This window comes from Gopherus flavomarginatus, chromosome 2 (genome assembly GCF_025201925.1).
Source record: "Gopherus flavomarginatus isolate rGopFla2 chromosome 2, rGopFla2.mat.asm, whole genome shotgun sequence".
Lineage (NCBI taxonomy): Eukaryota > Metazoa > Chordata > Testudines > Testudinidae > Gopherus > Gopherus flavomarginatus.
The window spans coordinates 296,423,667-296,440,319 of record NC_066618.1 but is presented as its reverse complement, the minus strand read 5'-3'; the positions used below and the strand labels follow the sequence as shown (position 1 = coordinate 296,440,319).

The 16,653-nt window shown below is 49.8% G+C and overlaps 1 protein-coding gene across 2 annotated transcripts in view; it reads right to left on the bottom strand.

Annotated features, from left to right (window-relative positions):
- The window catches only part of ADGRB1 (adhesion G protein-coupled receptor B1), a 383,634-nt gene that overhangs the window by 132,165 nt on the left and 234,816 nt on the right, over window positions 1-16,653 (bottom strand). For both annotated transcript variants that reach the window (XM_050940709.1, XM_050940708.1), the window contains one exon: window positions 16,348-16,391. In XM_050940709.1, the coding sequence (XP_050796666.1) occupies window positions 16,348-16,391 (44 nt within the window). The remainder of the gene's footprint in view (window positions 1-16,347; window positions 16,392-16,653) is intronic.

Sequence of the window (16,653 nt, the reverse complement as noted above, 5' to 3'; positions counted from 1 at the left end):
TCAGACTGAGGGCACTATGGCTTTAGGACCTCAGCTCAGGCTCCTAGATGACTCGGCCTTTCCCTAGGGTTGATGTGGTCATTCCATTCCTGCGATCTAGCTCATTCCAGTGCTGGATCCTCTACCATGTTCAGCTCATCAGAGAGACAAGGCTCAGCTGCGAAAGATCATACGTGGACCAGGTCTTCCCCAAAGCTGGAGAGTGTTCGGATCTGAGGGATTGGTTCAGCCCAGAAAGATGAGGTGAACTGTGAAGTCCTGCTATGGATCGGAGCTACTCGAAAGTCCAGGGTTATTGGACCTGGGGATCATCAGTGCCGTGTGGCCACTGATGAGACAGGCGGTGACATTTGGCCTGGAAGGAAGGAGACCCTTCTGATGCTGCTAGTGGCTGCCGGGGTCTGGATTTCAGAGCCTCCATGTAAATACGCACAAAGAGCTTTGGTCATTAGCAGAGTCTTGGCTCCATAAGCCCTAAGATCACTCATCTGCACTCACACGTGTCCCACTGAATCTGACCAGACTCCTGGTGCAAGTCAGGGTTCCTGGCGTGAATACAGGTGGCAGAAGTAGGCTCACAACTAAAATGAAACACGTGGAAGTTAAATGAGTTTATGCTTGAGTCTGAGCCCCTGAAGACTTCCGCCTGTATGTGGGCTGGAGAGAAAGGTGCTGAGCAGCCCCAGTTCCCCCAAAGCCAATGGCCATTGCATGTGCTCAGCACCTTCCAGAATCGAGGCCGCAGACTGCCTTAAGTTTGCCTTAGATATGAATTACATTGGCTATTGAGCAGTTAGAGGTTAAAGCTAATGAGGTCAGGGATGCGGTTTTCTCCCAGTCCCTTTTCTTTGGCTCTGAATGGCTGTGCCTGGCAGCACTGAGGCTGCAAATCAGCACTCACAACCGACACACAGAGACCATTGAAAAGCAGCCTGCAACGGATTACACATTCCCAGCACATACCAGGTAAACCGCACAGGCAACAATGGGCTCCGAGAGAGACGCAGAAGACCCATGCAGTTTGCACCAGAGCTCGCGAACAGTCAGAGCCTCCCTTTCCCCTCGTTGAACCAACTCCCTCGCACGCTTCTGCCCTGGTCGCCCAGGCTGTGAAAGGCAACTGACAGCTGGGCTGCCACCCTGTGCCACAGAACGTATCAGCTGACCTGATTCTTCTGAAACATGATGCCACAGGGGAGTGTGTGACAGCTCAACTGATCCCTCAGAGCCGCCAAGGGGCTGGGAGGAAAAGGACACCACGCCTTAAGAACACACCATATCAATGGGACAGGCACATGTACCCACACATAATACATGTCTGGATGCTCGCCTGTGCACACATACAGCTATACAAATACCCACACCGGGACATATGCATGCACACAGACCCCCCCCCATACACTTGAACTCTCCTGCATACATGGGCCCGTGTAACCCACACACCTCCTGGATGTGGTGTTCTGTCCCAGCTAGTGGCACCGAGACGACTTAGGCCTGGGCTACACTAGCGGGGGGGTTCGAACTAAGATACGCAACTCCACTTACACTGTAGACTCCGCTTCCTCCTCCTGCCAAGGTGGAGTACGGGCGTCGATTCGTGGATCGATTTATCACGTCCAGACGAGACACGATAAATCGGTCCCCGATACATTGAATACTACCTGCCAATCCGGCGGGTAGTATAGACATACCCTTAATGAGTCTTCTACAGCCTTAGCTAAGGGTGATATGGCTTTTAGCTCACGCAGTAGAGGCTCATGCATTTAGCTCCAGAGGTCCCAGTTTTGATCCTGCCCGCCGATGACCGGGATCTGTTGACATTACACATACCCACATATGCATGCAAGTGTGTACACACATGCACCTGCATAACCAGGCACTTACACACCAGCATGCATGCACCACATACCTGATCCACAAGTGTGCACACACACACACATGCATCCTGGCTTATGCAGCTACCCACAGACATGCACCCACACCTGTGTACACAGGCTTGTCGCACACACACACACACACACACACACACATCCATCTGCACAGGAAGACACAGGCACATGCCAGTGTGCCCTCAGCCACACCATGGCCGTGCACTGTCACAGCCTTTAATCATTGGAGACCCACCAGCGAACCTGCCCCATTCACAGGAGATGCCCTCCCCCTCCGCCTTCCCCTCAAGGCCTCCTTCCATTGAATTATGGGAGCTACTTTATTCCTTCTGGCAGCCAGCCACTGAGCCCCTCCCAGATGACCCTTGCAGCTCTGTGCAGCAAACGGAGCGACGTCACCTGTAAGCCTGGCAACCCTTAATGAGCCCCATAGATCTGGCACAAATGGAGAAGCAAGTCCCAAACGCTGGATACTTCCCAAGTGCCTCATAAAAATAGCCCTTCCCCCCGCCCCACTGAAGAGCGAGGCCGAGGGGTGGAGACACTTTCAGCTTCCTGCTGAGATAAAGGCGGCACTGGAGAGAGAAGCTGGGCTCCTTTCCCCCGGCCGCCTGCTTTTGCATTGTGAGTCCAGCCACCAGGGCCCCGCTCACACTGAACGGAGGGCCTGGCATGGGGCTGTTGAACAGAACGAGCCAGAAAGCTGGCCGCTGCCTTGCTAATCAGCCAAGAATCAGCAGGGCTGGCGTGGCCTGTGCCGCCCAGGAAGGGGCCTAAGAGGGGTCAAGCCAGAATGGGGAAGCGAAGAGGAAATTGCCCTCACTCAGTGACTTGGAGGGAAGACGGGGAGACAAGAGTGTTTGATTCAGACCCTTTGAAACCTTCCCCATCTCCGTTTTCCCCTCTGCCTAGTGCCACACGCCATGGTACATTTGGTAGGTAGCAGATGCCCTGTATTACGCAGCACTCAGTTCTCCTACAGCCTGCCCTGGGACAATGCTGGTTAGTGAGGTTTAGCTAAGCGGGGGCTGAGTCCCTCATTTCCGGGCTAGAAGGAGGGCCAAAGACGCCCTCCTCACCCATATTTGTGAGTGGTGATTTATACTGTACATCCCAAGTCATGCTAGCCAGGCACTGAGGCTCCGCTGACTGGCGGCACTTGCTCTTTGCAGCATTGGTCTAGCTAAGGTGATCAGCTGTCCCGATTTGATGGGGACAGGCCCGATATTCAGGACTTTTTCTTATATAGGCGCCTATTCCCCCGACCCTGATCTTTCACACTTGCTATCAGGCCAGCCCAGGTATAGCTGTGTTGGGCCCATGACATGACAGAGACAAGGTGGGTGAGGTCAGATCTTTTACTGTTGGTGAGACACGCTTTTGACAAGCTACACAGAGCTGGAGGAGAGCTCTGTGTAAGCTCGAAAGCGTGTCTCTCTCACCAACAGAAGTTGGTCCAGTAAAAGATCTCACCTCTCTGGCAGCATCTGTGTCATTCAGCTAACAAGCCCCTCCCAAGTGCAGGGACGATCTTGCGCTAAAGGCACAGCACTGGAATCTCAGAGATCTGGGTTCAAATCCTTGTTGAGTCACCAACCTGTTGTGCAGCCTTAAGCTGATGATTTGGCTCCTCCCAGGTCTTTCGGTGCCCAATTTCCACTGAAATCAGTGGGAATTAGGTGCCAATAAATACCTTTGAGGAACCAGGCCCTACCTTCTCTGTCCCTTTGTTCCTCACCTGTTGTGAGGGTCAACTCAGTAATGCTGTTGAAGGGGATAGACAGACATTCTCTCATGCTCCCCCTTGCCTGAGTTCTGCTTTGACCAGATCACCTCTCGCCTCCAATAGCACCATGAAATTAGGTCTACCTGCTGCTCCCAGAGCAAGCCATCTGCTGGGCTGTCTGGGAGAGCAGCAGCTGGTACTGCTAGCACAGCTGTCCTCCAGCATTCCCAAGTCCTCTGCAGAAGGCAGCATTTGCAGCTGGGGCTGGTGTGAGGAGCAGGCTGCTACAGGTTCCCGCTAGGGGCAAGAGTTCCCTCCCAATATATAACACAGCCAGGCAGAGTTCAGAGGGAATTTTCCCCCTTGGCTTTATCCTTTGCAGTACAGCCAACTGTTACCTGGTCACCTCCTATCTCTCCCCTGCGCCCATTACACAGCCCTAGCCCCAGGGACACTGCCCAACCGGCGGCCATGTAATTGAAGAGACCTTCCACTCCACAGCTAGGGTAATCATGCACAGAGAATCCCGCCCCCATAGCTCCACGCCTGGCAGGCTTAGGGCTGGACTGCAGCCACCACCAGGGTAATTCAGGAGAGGAATCGTGTCTATTCCCCGCTGCTCTGGGGTGTTGGGATTTCTTGCTGGCAGTGAATGGCTGCATTCTCCATGGCGGCTCATAGCTACTGGCTGACATGCAGCAGGAGATGAAGCGGAGCCTCCACTCATCCTCACCCACTCCCCATTCACCAGCAATGGCAGGGAGAGGGGGAGCAAGCTGATCAGCGAGCTGGTCTTTACCAAAAAAACATCTGCTGCACGTGCTTAGACAGCTGCGTAAGCATCTATCTGCAAGAGGGGGGAAAAGCTGTAAGATCATGGGGGACTTCAATCTGAGTGACGGATGCTGGAGGGCTCATGCTGCCAGTGCTAAAACATCCTCGGAATTTCCAAATATTGTAGATGACAATTTCCTAACTCAAAACGGGTTGCCTCCAACACAGGGGAATTCTACATGAGAGCTTACTCTGTCAGATAAAGAGGAACTGACCCCCCGGACTAAAAATGAATGGTAAAAGTGGATCATGATTAATAATGTGCAAATAGAATAACATTCAAAAGAGTAATAGATATACTTGGTACTGTAAAAGCGTCAGTTTACAAAGCTAAAAACCCTATTCTGAGCCAAATCAACCGGGAGGAAGAATTTAAACATAAAAATGTGAATGAAAATTGGGAATTATTCAAAAATATTTTACTAGAGGCCTCAAAAGCCACAATCCCACAGTCAAGAAAGAAGGCCCTAATGGTTAAAACACTAATCTGTTTTAGAGTGGAAGTGAAGGCAGCTACGGAAAATAAAAACTCAAGATATAACAACTAGAAGACAGGGGAAGTCCACAGTAATGACTATAAATTAGAAGGTAAGTATTGCAGAAAATTGATATGGGAAGCAAATGGAGACCAGGAGACCTCTATGGCCAGCAGAGTTAAGAACAATCAGGAGTTTTTAAAAGTATATTAGGAACCAAGAGAATCCTAACAATGACACAGGTCCGTTACTAGACGGAAATGGCAGAATTATCAATAATCATGCAAAAAAAGGTAATTTGCATTAAAGAGTTTTAAAAGAGCTCTGAGGAACAACCAGGACTGTTAATGTTGATTTTCAATAAGTCTTGGGACACCGCGGAAGTTCCAGAAGGCTGAAGGAAAGCTAATGTGCCAATATTTTAAAAGGGGAAGTGGGATGACCTGGAAAATTTGGGGTCTGTCTGCCTGATATCAAATCAAGGCAAGATACTGGAGTGGCTGATATAGGACTTGATTAAATAATTAAAGGAGGCATGGTGGGGTAAAGCCCCAGTAACACATGAGAAATGGTTAAAGGCCCAGTTAGTCATAGTAACTTCACCTGGGTGGTAATTAGGTAGTTACTTGTCAGCTAGAGAGGGCAGGACAAAAAGGCTCAGGTGATAACATGACATCTGGGCCTTATAAACAAGTTGAGAGGGGTCACTCAGGGAGAGAAAACACAGGGAGGAGACAGGAAGGCTGGCTCCTGTGAAGGAGTGCAACCTCGGGTATGTCTACACTGCAGTTAGACAACCGTGGCTGGCCCGTGGCAGCTGACTTGGGCTAAGGGGCTCAGGATAAGTGGCTGCTCCATTGTCGTGTAGACATTCAAGCTTGGGCTGCAGACCACACTCTGGGACCCTCCCTCCTCACAGGGTCCTACAGCCTGAACAACTACACTATGGGCCATCTGTGGGTTTTTAATCACAGTGTAGACACACTCACTGTGGCCAAAAGGGTCATGCGATCATTGGATACACAAACAGGGGAATCTCCAGTAGGAGCAGAGAGGTTATTTTACCTCTGTATTTGGTGCCTATGCAATCACTGCTGGAATATTGTATCCAGTTCTGGTGCCCACTGCTCAAGAAGGATGTTGATAAATTGCAGAGGGTTCAGAGAAGAGCCACAAGAATGATTAAAGACCTAGAAATCAAGCCTTATGGTGACAAATTTAAGCAGTTAAGAGGTGACATGATCATAGTCTATAAGTACCTACATGGGGAACAATATATGATAAGGGACTCTTCAGTCTAGCAGAGAAAGGTCTGACACAATCCAATGGCTGGAAGTTGAAGCTAGGCAAATTCAGACTGGAAACTGGATGTACATTTTTAACAGTGAAGGTAAATAACCACTGGAGGAACATACCAAGGGTGGTGGTGGACTGACGATTTTTAAACCAAGATTGACTGTTTGTCTATAAAGATCTGCGCTAGTCAGAGCAGGAATTACTTTCAGGAAGTTCTCTGGCTTGTGTTAGAAAGGAGGTCAAACTAGACAATCACACTGGTCCTGTCTGGCCTTGGAATCCATGAATCTTAGCATATAATTTCAAAGGTCCTAGCCTGATTGACTGCAAAGCAGAGGAAGGTGTCAGAGCTGTTGGCTGACACACTATGGACTGAACTAGGGATCTCCAGAGCTAAAAACAGGAGCTGCTAAAGCTCTGTAGCTGACATCCATACCAACCCCATACCCTCTGTGCGTTGGCATGGGTGGTGGTGGGGGAACGACACTGTATAACACACTCACCAGTGAATGCCAAAGGCACTGCCCCTCAGTGAGAGCTATTTCCATGGTAGGTTTCCCCCTCCCACCTTCAGCCAATCAGGGCACAGCTGTTCAGAAAAGGCTGCAACTATTCCCTGGTCTTGGTAGTTTTTTATTTTGGGTTTGTTTGTTTTTTGGGAAGGAGAAAATTGTTGCTATTGTTGGTTTCTCCCCACTGTCCTCTAATTCGAAAATGGCTGAACGGCCTTAAACTTCAAATGCAAAAACCCACCGCCCGAAGTTTAGCCTCAACGGGTGCACATTTTCAAAAGCTACAACAGGGTGTGAGAATGGAAACAATTGTGTAACATTACACTCTCTGCTGCTCCCACTGCAAGACACATGGCATGGGGTTTTCTAAAGCACCTAGCCCTGGGCTAACTCTGCTCCTGCTACCCCTGGCCATCCGAGGCTTAAATCCAAGCCCATCATTACACAGAAGGGAGTTCTGGGGATGGGGATTGATGCTGAAGACAAGGATTGCTCCAACAGATGACATACATAACACAGCAAAGAATCCTGTGGCACCTTATAGACTAACAGACGTTTTGGAGCATGAGCTTTCGTGGGTGAATACCCACTTCCTCAGATACATGCATCTGAGGAAGTGGGTATTCACCCACGAAAGCTCATGCTCCAAAACGTCTGTTAGTCTATAAGGTGCCACAGGATTCTTTGCTGCTTTTACAGATCCAGACTAACACGGCTACCCTCTGATACATAACACAGGCAATTATGCATTCAGACAGCTTCTAAATATGTATGATTTTCCTTTGGAGACTCCTCAGTCTGTACTTTATAGGCTGAAGGGGCCGTTTTGCAACCACGTGCTAATTTCTGAGATCCCAGCAGAACTCTGCCATGGCTGACCTGTTGTGCTGTGCCCCTTGCTACTCCGGTCCCAGCCTCCCCTCTGCCAATGCATCCCAAGCTTCACCTGCTGCATCCTCTACCGTTCCCGATATGGGGCTCCACTCATTGCTACCAATGTACCCTGTCCCAGAACTACACTACCTCTGACTATTATACCACACAGGTCTTTCCAAGGCACCTCAATTCTATTTTGTAACACCCGCTCTTATTCCAGCCCTGTGCTCCTGCCCTCTGAAAGGATTGGGAACACAAGGCTGCACTTCAGCTAAGTTACTTTTTGAAAAGAACCCGTGTCCATGGCCTCAATCAGGGGCTCTGAACTATATCTCAGAAGATACACATTTCCGAGCCAGAACAGACTGATGGTCCATCTCCTCTGGTAGCTGCATAAAACACCTAGTACAATACTGAACCATTGAGTTAGATTTCTTCCTGACCCCAGGATCTGGAGGACACAGGTTTGACCTTTTTGTTCTAGCTAGCCGAGCCGCAGAGCAGCCCTTGTTCCTATAAATGCCTACCCTTCGCCCACCAAAGGGACCTTCGTGAAAGGTAAGATCCGCATTCCAAAAGTTATATAGGTTAAAAGCTTTAAGTACTGGAACAGAGGATCTTCCCCTAGGAAAGATTATAGCATCCTTGAACTAAAACCATGCACTCCTAGAGCACCTTACCTTCAAAGCACTTTACAAACATTTTTTAAGCCTGCCAGCTCCCCTGTACAGTACTTATCTTACCACTCACTGGCTGGGAAAACAGAGGCACCAGGAAGTCAGGGCTTCATTCTGCCACCCCTTTCTTACACGGAGCAGTGCTTTACTCCTCGAGTAGTTGGACTACCAGTGTAAGAGGGAAAGAATAGGTCTCCAGGTGACTTGTCCAGGATCAAAGAATCATTCTGCAGCACAGCCAGGTGTTGTAGCCAGGAGTCCTGGTGCCCGGTCCCCAGTGGTACCGTTAAACACCACTGTCAGCCCACTGATACTTTGGCCATGGGAATGTAAGCCCCAGGGGTTTCCTTCTCGATGCTGTTGTGCAGCTGTGAAGGTGATGGCACTAGAAAGGAGGAGCAAAGGGAGGTGAAAGCAAATTCCCTGAATGCAGAAGCCAATGAACAGAATCCATGATGTCTCCATCCATCAGCTCCCTGCGTCCCGTCTTGGAAAGCGAGAGAGAGAGAAGAACCTGCCTCGATTTTAACTTGAATAGTGCTGCTAAGCAGCTAATAATTACTTCAGATGAATGCCCCTGAAATAAAGCCAGCCAAGCCCAAATCATTCCGCAACTTCAGCTTTCAATTTACCCAGCTGTTGCCAAGCTCATTAATCATACTCGCTGCACCAAACACAACAAAAATTAGCGTGTGATCTTCTCCCCTCTCATACTTCAAGTGAAGGATTGGGGCCCCAGTGGGAGCGGTGGAAGGGAGGGGGGGGGCGGTGACTAGTGGGCTTAGCAGACAGCCACCCAAACGGGCTAGGATTAATAAATCAAAAATCCATTATTAATAATACAAGCTTAAATATCTATCTAAATGCAAATGAACAAACCCCTGGAAATTTTTTTTATATTATTTAAAGTGTCCTGCCTAACAACTCTATCTTGGGGAAGCAGATACACAGATGACAATTGTCTGCTCTAATTGCAATTTTACGGTTCAACCCTTCATGGCCCATGGATTTTAAGTGGCCGTTAAAGGGCCACTGCCTGGCTTTGGCTGTGTTTTAAAGCTCAGCTGGCTGCTGCCTTAGGCAAGGACCCGAACATGGAGATTGTTTTGATTTTTCAGGTGAGCTGCAGCGGTACCTGTTAAGTCACCAAGTCGGCAGGTATAAACCCGAAAGACCGTTGGCTGCTGGCTTGCTTGGAATAAAGAGGAGAATAAAGTGAGCTGGATTTCTTTGAACATTGGGCAAGGATGTAAGACTAGCATCTGCCAGAAAGAGAGGTTGTCTATTTACCTATCCATCCCCAAAGAACTCCTCAAGCTAGCTACATATCTATCTGCATGCCATCCCTCAATCTATGTACCTGCTTACCTATCCCTACGCAAGCCCTCTTTATCTATCTATGAAAGACCAGGTGGGGGAGGTAATGTCTTTTACTGGGCGAACTTCTGTTGGTGAAAGAGGCAAGATTTCAAGCTCCATGGAGCTCTTCTTCAGGTCTGGGGAAGGTACTCAAAGTGTCGCCGCTAAATACTGCAATACTGCAAATATCTATCAATTATTTTCGGTGTCTGTCCTTCTCCCTATATTATTGGCCTGATTTTGAGCACCAACAGCTCCCATTGATTTCAGCTGCAGTGCCGGGGGCTCAGCACCCCTCAGAATCAGGCCTTACCTCTCTCTCTCTCTTTTGCTCTGCATTGTTACGTGCCCATGACTAGAGCATCTAGGGTAGGTAGAAGGAGGCTGGAGATAGTGATATGTGAATGTTTTAACTCCCCTGCCCATGAGCAGTCCCTAGGCTACTGTTCTAGGGGGGCTCATCTAGGGTGACCAGATGTTAAGGGGAAAATATCAGGACCGCCGCGGCGGGGGTGGTGAGTTTTTTTACACTCACCCGTCCGGGAGTTCGGCAGCAATTTGGCAGAAAGCCCTTCAGTCGCAGACAGTTTTCGGCGGTATTTCGGCTGGGGGTAATAAGCCTTGCTGTCAAAGACAGAAGTACCCGCCGCCAAAATACCTCCGAAGACCATCCGCCACTGAAGGACTTGCCGACAAATTATCGCTGAAGACCAGGAAACAAAATATCAGGACAAATGGTGTCCCGACCATACTCTAGTCGGGACGCAGGACAATCCTCAAAATCAGGACAGTCCCGATTTTATTGTGATGTCTGGTTACCCTAGGCTAATCTCATGCCGATTTTGCCCTGAAGCCAGGGGAAGTCCTGTGCACGTAATGGGAAGCAGAGGTGGGCACAGAGCGTTTCCATTTGTCAGGAGCATACCTTTCCCACCCAAACACCTCCCAGGGAATCTCTCTCTGCCTTCTCTTTCTTGGCAAATTAAGCACCTGATCCAAAGTCCACTGAAGTCAAGAGGAGACTTTCCAATGCCTTCCATGGGCTTTCAATCAGACCCTCTAGCCGCCTGCTGGAGTACTGGTGTAAGAGGATGTGTATAGACCCCAAGAAATCTCTTCTAACAACAGGGCTGTCAGGGGCACACAATGAGGAGTCAGTTAAAACCACCCTGTACACAGCTCTAGGGTGTTTTGGAAGGAGCAAGGCACATGAGTTTATGTTTAGGAGCGAGGATGGTGCCATGCAGCAATACACGAGCTGCCAGTAGCAGAGAAACCCTCGCAAGTGCCAAGCGAAATAGAATTGGAAGCCGGCAGTCTCAGGAAGCAAGCCCCCACCACCTCCTTGAGTTGTCCACTTTCGTAGCCAGAGAAAGACCAGCTGCCCCAATCTTGACGTGTGAGCAAAGCTTGGAGAATGCTGTGCAGCCCCATCCTGAGTCAGCCCCCTATCCTAAGGGAAGGGCATTTTCTGGGGGTGCGATACCTGGGGGATTGGGGGTTGACTCATTAGACGACACCATTGAAATGCTGCAGGAGGGGCAGGTAGCGGATGCAGAAAAGCAAAAGCATCTATAGTAGAAAGTCTTGGGGGCCCAGCCATTGATATTGTGCATACCCTGAAAATCCATAACCCTGGGATTAGCATAAATGACTGCCTGGCAGCCGTCAGTCACACCCTTGGGAGCTGAGCACCTGCATTTTAAGTTCCAGTGTCAGTCAGCAGAGAAATGAGAAGGTCTCAGCCTGTTTACAGGGGTTGGAGCAGCTACTACAGAAAGCTGCGGGGAGGGAGAAGTGGCTCTTATGTGACAGCCCAATTTTCAAGGGACTTTATATAATGAAATGAGCCATATCAAGCTTTGGCTAATGGAGAGGCAAGAGAGTCCTCCAAGTTACTCCTAGCTGATCGAAGACATCCGAGAGGAGGAAGAGAGGCAGGCAGCCGAAGAGGCCTGATCACCCAGGCCAGCCAGCACAGTACCCCTGAGACCCTCCCAGCACGCTGGTCCTGAGCGCTAAAAAGGAATTTCCACAAGACCAGAGCCGTTGTGGGTCACACTTATTGTTTGCATTCCAATAGCACCTAGTCCAGGGGTGGCCAATCTGTGTCTCCAGAGCCACGTGAGGCTCTGCAGAAGTTAATATGCAGCTCCTTGTATAGGCACCCACTCTGGGGCTGGAGCTACAGGCGCCAACTTTCCAATGTGCCAGGGGGTGCTCACTGCTCAACCCCTGGCTCTGCCCCACGTCCTGCCCCGCACTCTACCCCTTCCCAACACTTCCCCATAGCCTGCCGTGCCTTCGCTCCTCCCCCTCCCCCCCAGAGCCTCCTGCACACCACAAAACAGCTGATCAGGAGGTGCAGGGAGGGAGGGGGAGGCGCTGATCAGCGGGGCCGCTGGTGAGTGGAAGGCGCTGGGAGCGGGAGATGATGGGGGCTGCTGACGTATTACTGTGGCTCTTTGGCAATGTACATTGGTAAATTCTGGCTCCTTCTCAGGCTCAGGTTCCTGACCTAGAGGCCTTAACTGACAACAGGGCCCCCTGGTGCTAGGTGCTGCACAGACATTAACCCATCACCATACATGGGGTCAGGAAGGAATTTTCCATCAGGTCAGACTGGCAGTGACCGTGGGTGTTTTTTGCTATCCTCTGCAGCGTGTGGGTGCAGGTCACTTGGCAGGATTATCTGGGTATATTTCACTTAATCATTCTCCTGCTATTCTGGGGGCCTCAGGTGCACCTCGGTCCCTCCTATTCTCTGCAGTGGCACATAACAGTCTAGTCTCCTGTGGGCAGTGATACTTTGGTCTGATTTTGGCTGTTGCATTTAGTGTGTGGGTGCTGGGTGGTGCTGGTGACCTGCAGACTGGGTGATCTAGTGCTCCCCTCTGGCCTTGAACTCTAGGACACATGCTCAGAGACAGTCCCGATCCCTCACGAGCATGCAGTCTGAACAGACAAAGGGAGAGAGAAAGGAAGTAATAGTATTATACCCATTGCACATATGGGAAACTGAGGCACTGACCTATTGAATGACTGGTCCACGGCCACAGAGGGTGTATCTGGCAGAGTTAGGAATTGAACCCAGGTGTCCTGATGCCCAGTCCAGTGCATTTACCACAAAACCCTCCTTATACTTTCAAACTTGCATAGCGCTCCGGTGAGACCACCCAGTATCATTATCCCTATTTTGCACAGAGGGGAAGCAACTTGTCCCAGGCTACAGTGAGACTCTGTGTCAGAGGCAGGGTTAGAATTCAGGCTTTCCTGGCTCTGAGCTCTGTGCTCACACCATCAGACCATGGCTCTACCACAATGAAAGCAACCACCTTTCCCAAAGCATGCTCCTAACCAGACTCAGACCACTGGCCACCCATCAACAACCGATTGCCAATTGCATGTAAAAGAAGCAGTCACACAGTGTGATTCCTTTAGTCTATGGTGCCTGTACAGTCTATGCACAGAAAAGCATCAGTGGCTGCAGCTGTAGCAGACTGAATTTCACCACCTGCTGCAATCGGGATTTTCTTTCCCTTTAAAACAATTCTTGGGCTTGATCAAAAATACAATCAAAGTGCTAGACTGCACAGTAGATTGATTAACCTTTTTGATGCTGCTACATTATCAAAGACCCAGTAAACGCTGCCTCTAACATGAACAGGCACTTAACTTTGGAAGTATTAACCTGAGGTCATACAACTATTGTACTCATTAGCAGAGCCAGGGATAGAATGCAGAAGTCTTTGCTGCAAACAATACCATTGGCAGAAACAGCTGTCCAAACCCTTTGGAGTTCAGGAGTTCAGCTGAAGCTTGGGGTGAAGGGTCAAGCCTCAAGGACAGAAGAGGACATGGGTTACTTGGAGAACACTCCTGCTGCAGAAACTTTCCCAGGCGTCATCAAGGGCAGCAAAGCAGCCTGAAAACATTATGCAAACAGCTTCGCAGCTCCTTTTGCCAGAGCGCACCCAGGCAGATCTAGCTCTGGAATTTCCTCCAGTGGAGTCTGCAGCTGCAGTCTTCTTGGAGCTTTTAACCAGTTTGGATTTTAAATGCCGTTGGATGAAAACACAATGCACCAGAGCCTGAGAAACAATCCTCCAGATGGATGGCAACAAATCTGTCTGAGGTTCTGGAATATAGCACTTATAACAGCCCCCCCACATCAGCACCTAGAGTGCGCCTGCTTAGCTCCAAGCTACCGGCTTGTCCTCTGGTGTGGTGGCGTGTTGAGGACTCCAGAGTGAAAACACCACTAACATATTAGCTGACAAGAGACAGCATAGGCAGTAGAACAAGCTGTTTTGGGCCAATCACTTTGTGGGCAGTGATCTGAAGCACCTGGATGGACCAGGGAGCCAGACCCCCAAGACTGTCTGAGATAACAATACCACCTTGAACGCTGCCCCCGTCTCAGCTGCCTTCCACTGTCCCTGCCGCTTCCAATTTCTAGCTCTGCCCTGACTCTTTCCCGTTCTAATCCTGGGCCCTGTCACATAAGCCTCCAGGTCAGTAACAGAGCCAAAACAATACCTGCCCTGATGCAGCCCTTTCCAGGATCAGCCGCATGGGGTCGTTCAGGCCTCTGCCATGCCCTGCCCTCTCATCACATCAGGGCTACACTCTACGCTTGTCTTGCTCAGCTGAGCAAGAGGCTGAAGGAGAACAAGATTCTGCAATTCACTTACTCAGCCTGCCTGTGTGACACCAACAGACCCTGCTCATCGGCAGCCAGGATTGAACCCAGGACCTCTGGAGCTCAATGCATGAGCCTCTACTGCATGAGCTAAAAGCCCTATGGCCCTTAGCTGAGGCTGTAGAGCAGACTCATTAATCTCTCTCTCTAAGTGGTCTCAGCGCCACTAAATGGGACAGAGCGCCACACCCAGAAGGCGTGTGAGTTACACCTGGATCTTAGCCTCAGGCCTGGCATGGAGAGCAGCCCCAGCTCTCCGGATATGATTCACACTCTGAGAGCAAGTGAGGAGAGGCCAAGGGGACGGAGAGAAGGAGGGGCCTGGGCTCAGCCCCATCCCTGTTTGCTGGCCATATAAAAAGGAGCAGAAGTGAATGGGGGGAAGTAACCTCACTCCACAGCAAGAGGGGAGTAGGCAGGAACTGTGGCTCTGAAGTAGGGATCCTTTCTGGAGCTTCTCCTGGCACATCACAGCTATGGACAGCACCTAGCTCAGTGTACCCCCAGCGAACAGCGTATACATCGCACCTTAGCAAGCACCGAGATGCATCTCCACACGTACCCATCACCGTACTGCAGTGTCAGCATGGTACCCACGTGGCAGACCCCTGCCACCAGCATCCCAAAGGGCTCTCCTCACATATTTGAGCAACCTTTGGTTTTAGCGCTGTGGCTCCAGGTTGCCCTGAGGTACACTAGGGTGGTTCCACAGACATGTCTGAAGGCAGCACTGCGTTCATCGGATTTAACCTGTGTATTCTTTGTGCTAATCATTGTCCAACCAGAAGTCTATCAGCCGGCTACAAACGTGCCCAAGTATAAGTGACTTAATGGAGACAAAGGGGGAAGATCAGAATTGTTTTCAAGATGATGATGATAATAATAATAATTAATTAATAATAAATAATAATTAATAGATACAGAGCTTTGTGCATTTGAACCCAAGGAGTAAAACTGATTATAAACAGAAAATGAAACCAACTGACCCCCAGACTGATACACAAAAATAAACCAGAGAAGTGGCAAAAGGTGCCATTAAGTGAGATATTTCTGATCCTTTTGGGGTTTATACACAATCTAAGACATTTTTTCACTAGCTACTTCTTATGATAAAGCTGCTCTGTCTGACATCTCCTCCCCCAAACTGTCAGTCCCAATTCCCTGTGGCAACTATCAGGTTTTTCACTTAGCTGGTCAACAACACATCAGGAGACCCTAAGAAAGACCCGGACAGGGCTACAGACAACAGGATTTCTCATAGGAATCATCTCACCACACCAGACCAATGCACCACCTACTTCCATTTAATGAGCCTTATTTTCAAAAGTGGCCTCTAATTTTGGACTTTCCCGGTGCCCAACTTGCATCGACTTTCAGAGGGTGCTGTGCACCTACAATTCTGGCTCAACACCTCTGAAAAGTCAGGCTCAACATTCTTCATCCTGAGCACCCCAAAAATAGAGGCACCCAAAATCCAAGGCCACTTTTGCAAAATTATGTCCAGTCCCCAAAGCTCCCATGGCAAATGCAACTGTCTCTCTGGCAGTGGGAAGCTATTCTCTTCACTGCTTGGATGCTTCACACTGGTGACAGACACAGCTCGATGGAGAGACTGGAAGCATGCTGGAGAAAATCAGCGGGTCAGAACCTGGGTCACACTCTGGAAACAAGTGATCTACAGCCTTCAAATATACGATTTATCTCAATGGTGTTTCTGACAAAGAAGGCAACGGCCTAGCGGCAGATCCTTATTCAGATCCCGCTTGCAAGGATGTGAATGGAAATTGCTGAGGGAAGTGGGAGAAAGATCTCGCCTTCCCTTGCCAAGGAAGCTGACAGACAAAAGCTAGACGCAGGAAAGAGATGAAAGGTGAGGGTGAGGGGCCCAAGACACACCTGCCTCCTCATCAGTTGCCTCCCAAAACAGACACACCCTGCCAAGTCCCAAAGCTAACGTGCTCCAGAAGTGAGGAGAGCAAATTAAAAGCAGCTGGACTTACACATCGGCTTCATCCCACAGGATGCAGGTCTGGTTGGTGGTTCCCTGGCAGGAGAGGAAGAAGAAAGGGGTGGGAAGGGAAAGAAAAGGAGATTACAGCTGTGCTGCCAACAGGGCATCTACAGAATTGACATGGGCACGGCATTTAATGTGGCTTTAACACACAGTGGTGTTTCAGACATGCCATCGCAGACCTCTGCCCTCTTCATGGCCATCTTTTGCTGTGGCTCAAGGGCCAGGGGAGAAGTGGACTGTACCACGCCCCAGTGATCAGACTCACACTCATCAGAGCATCAAGCAGGGAGCT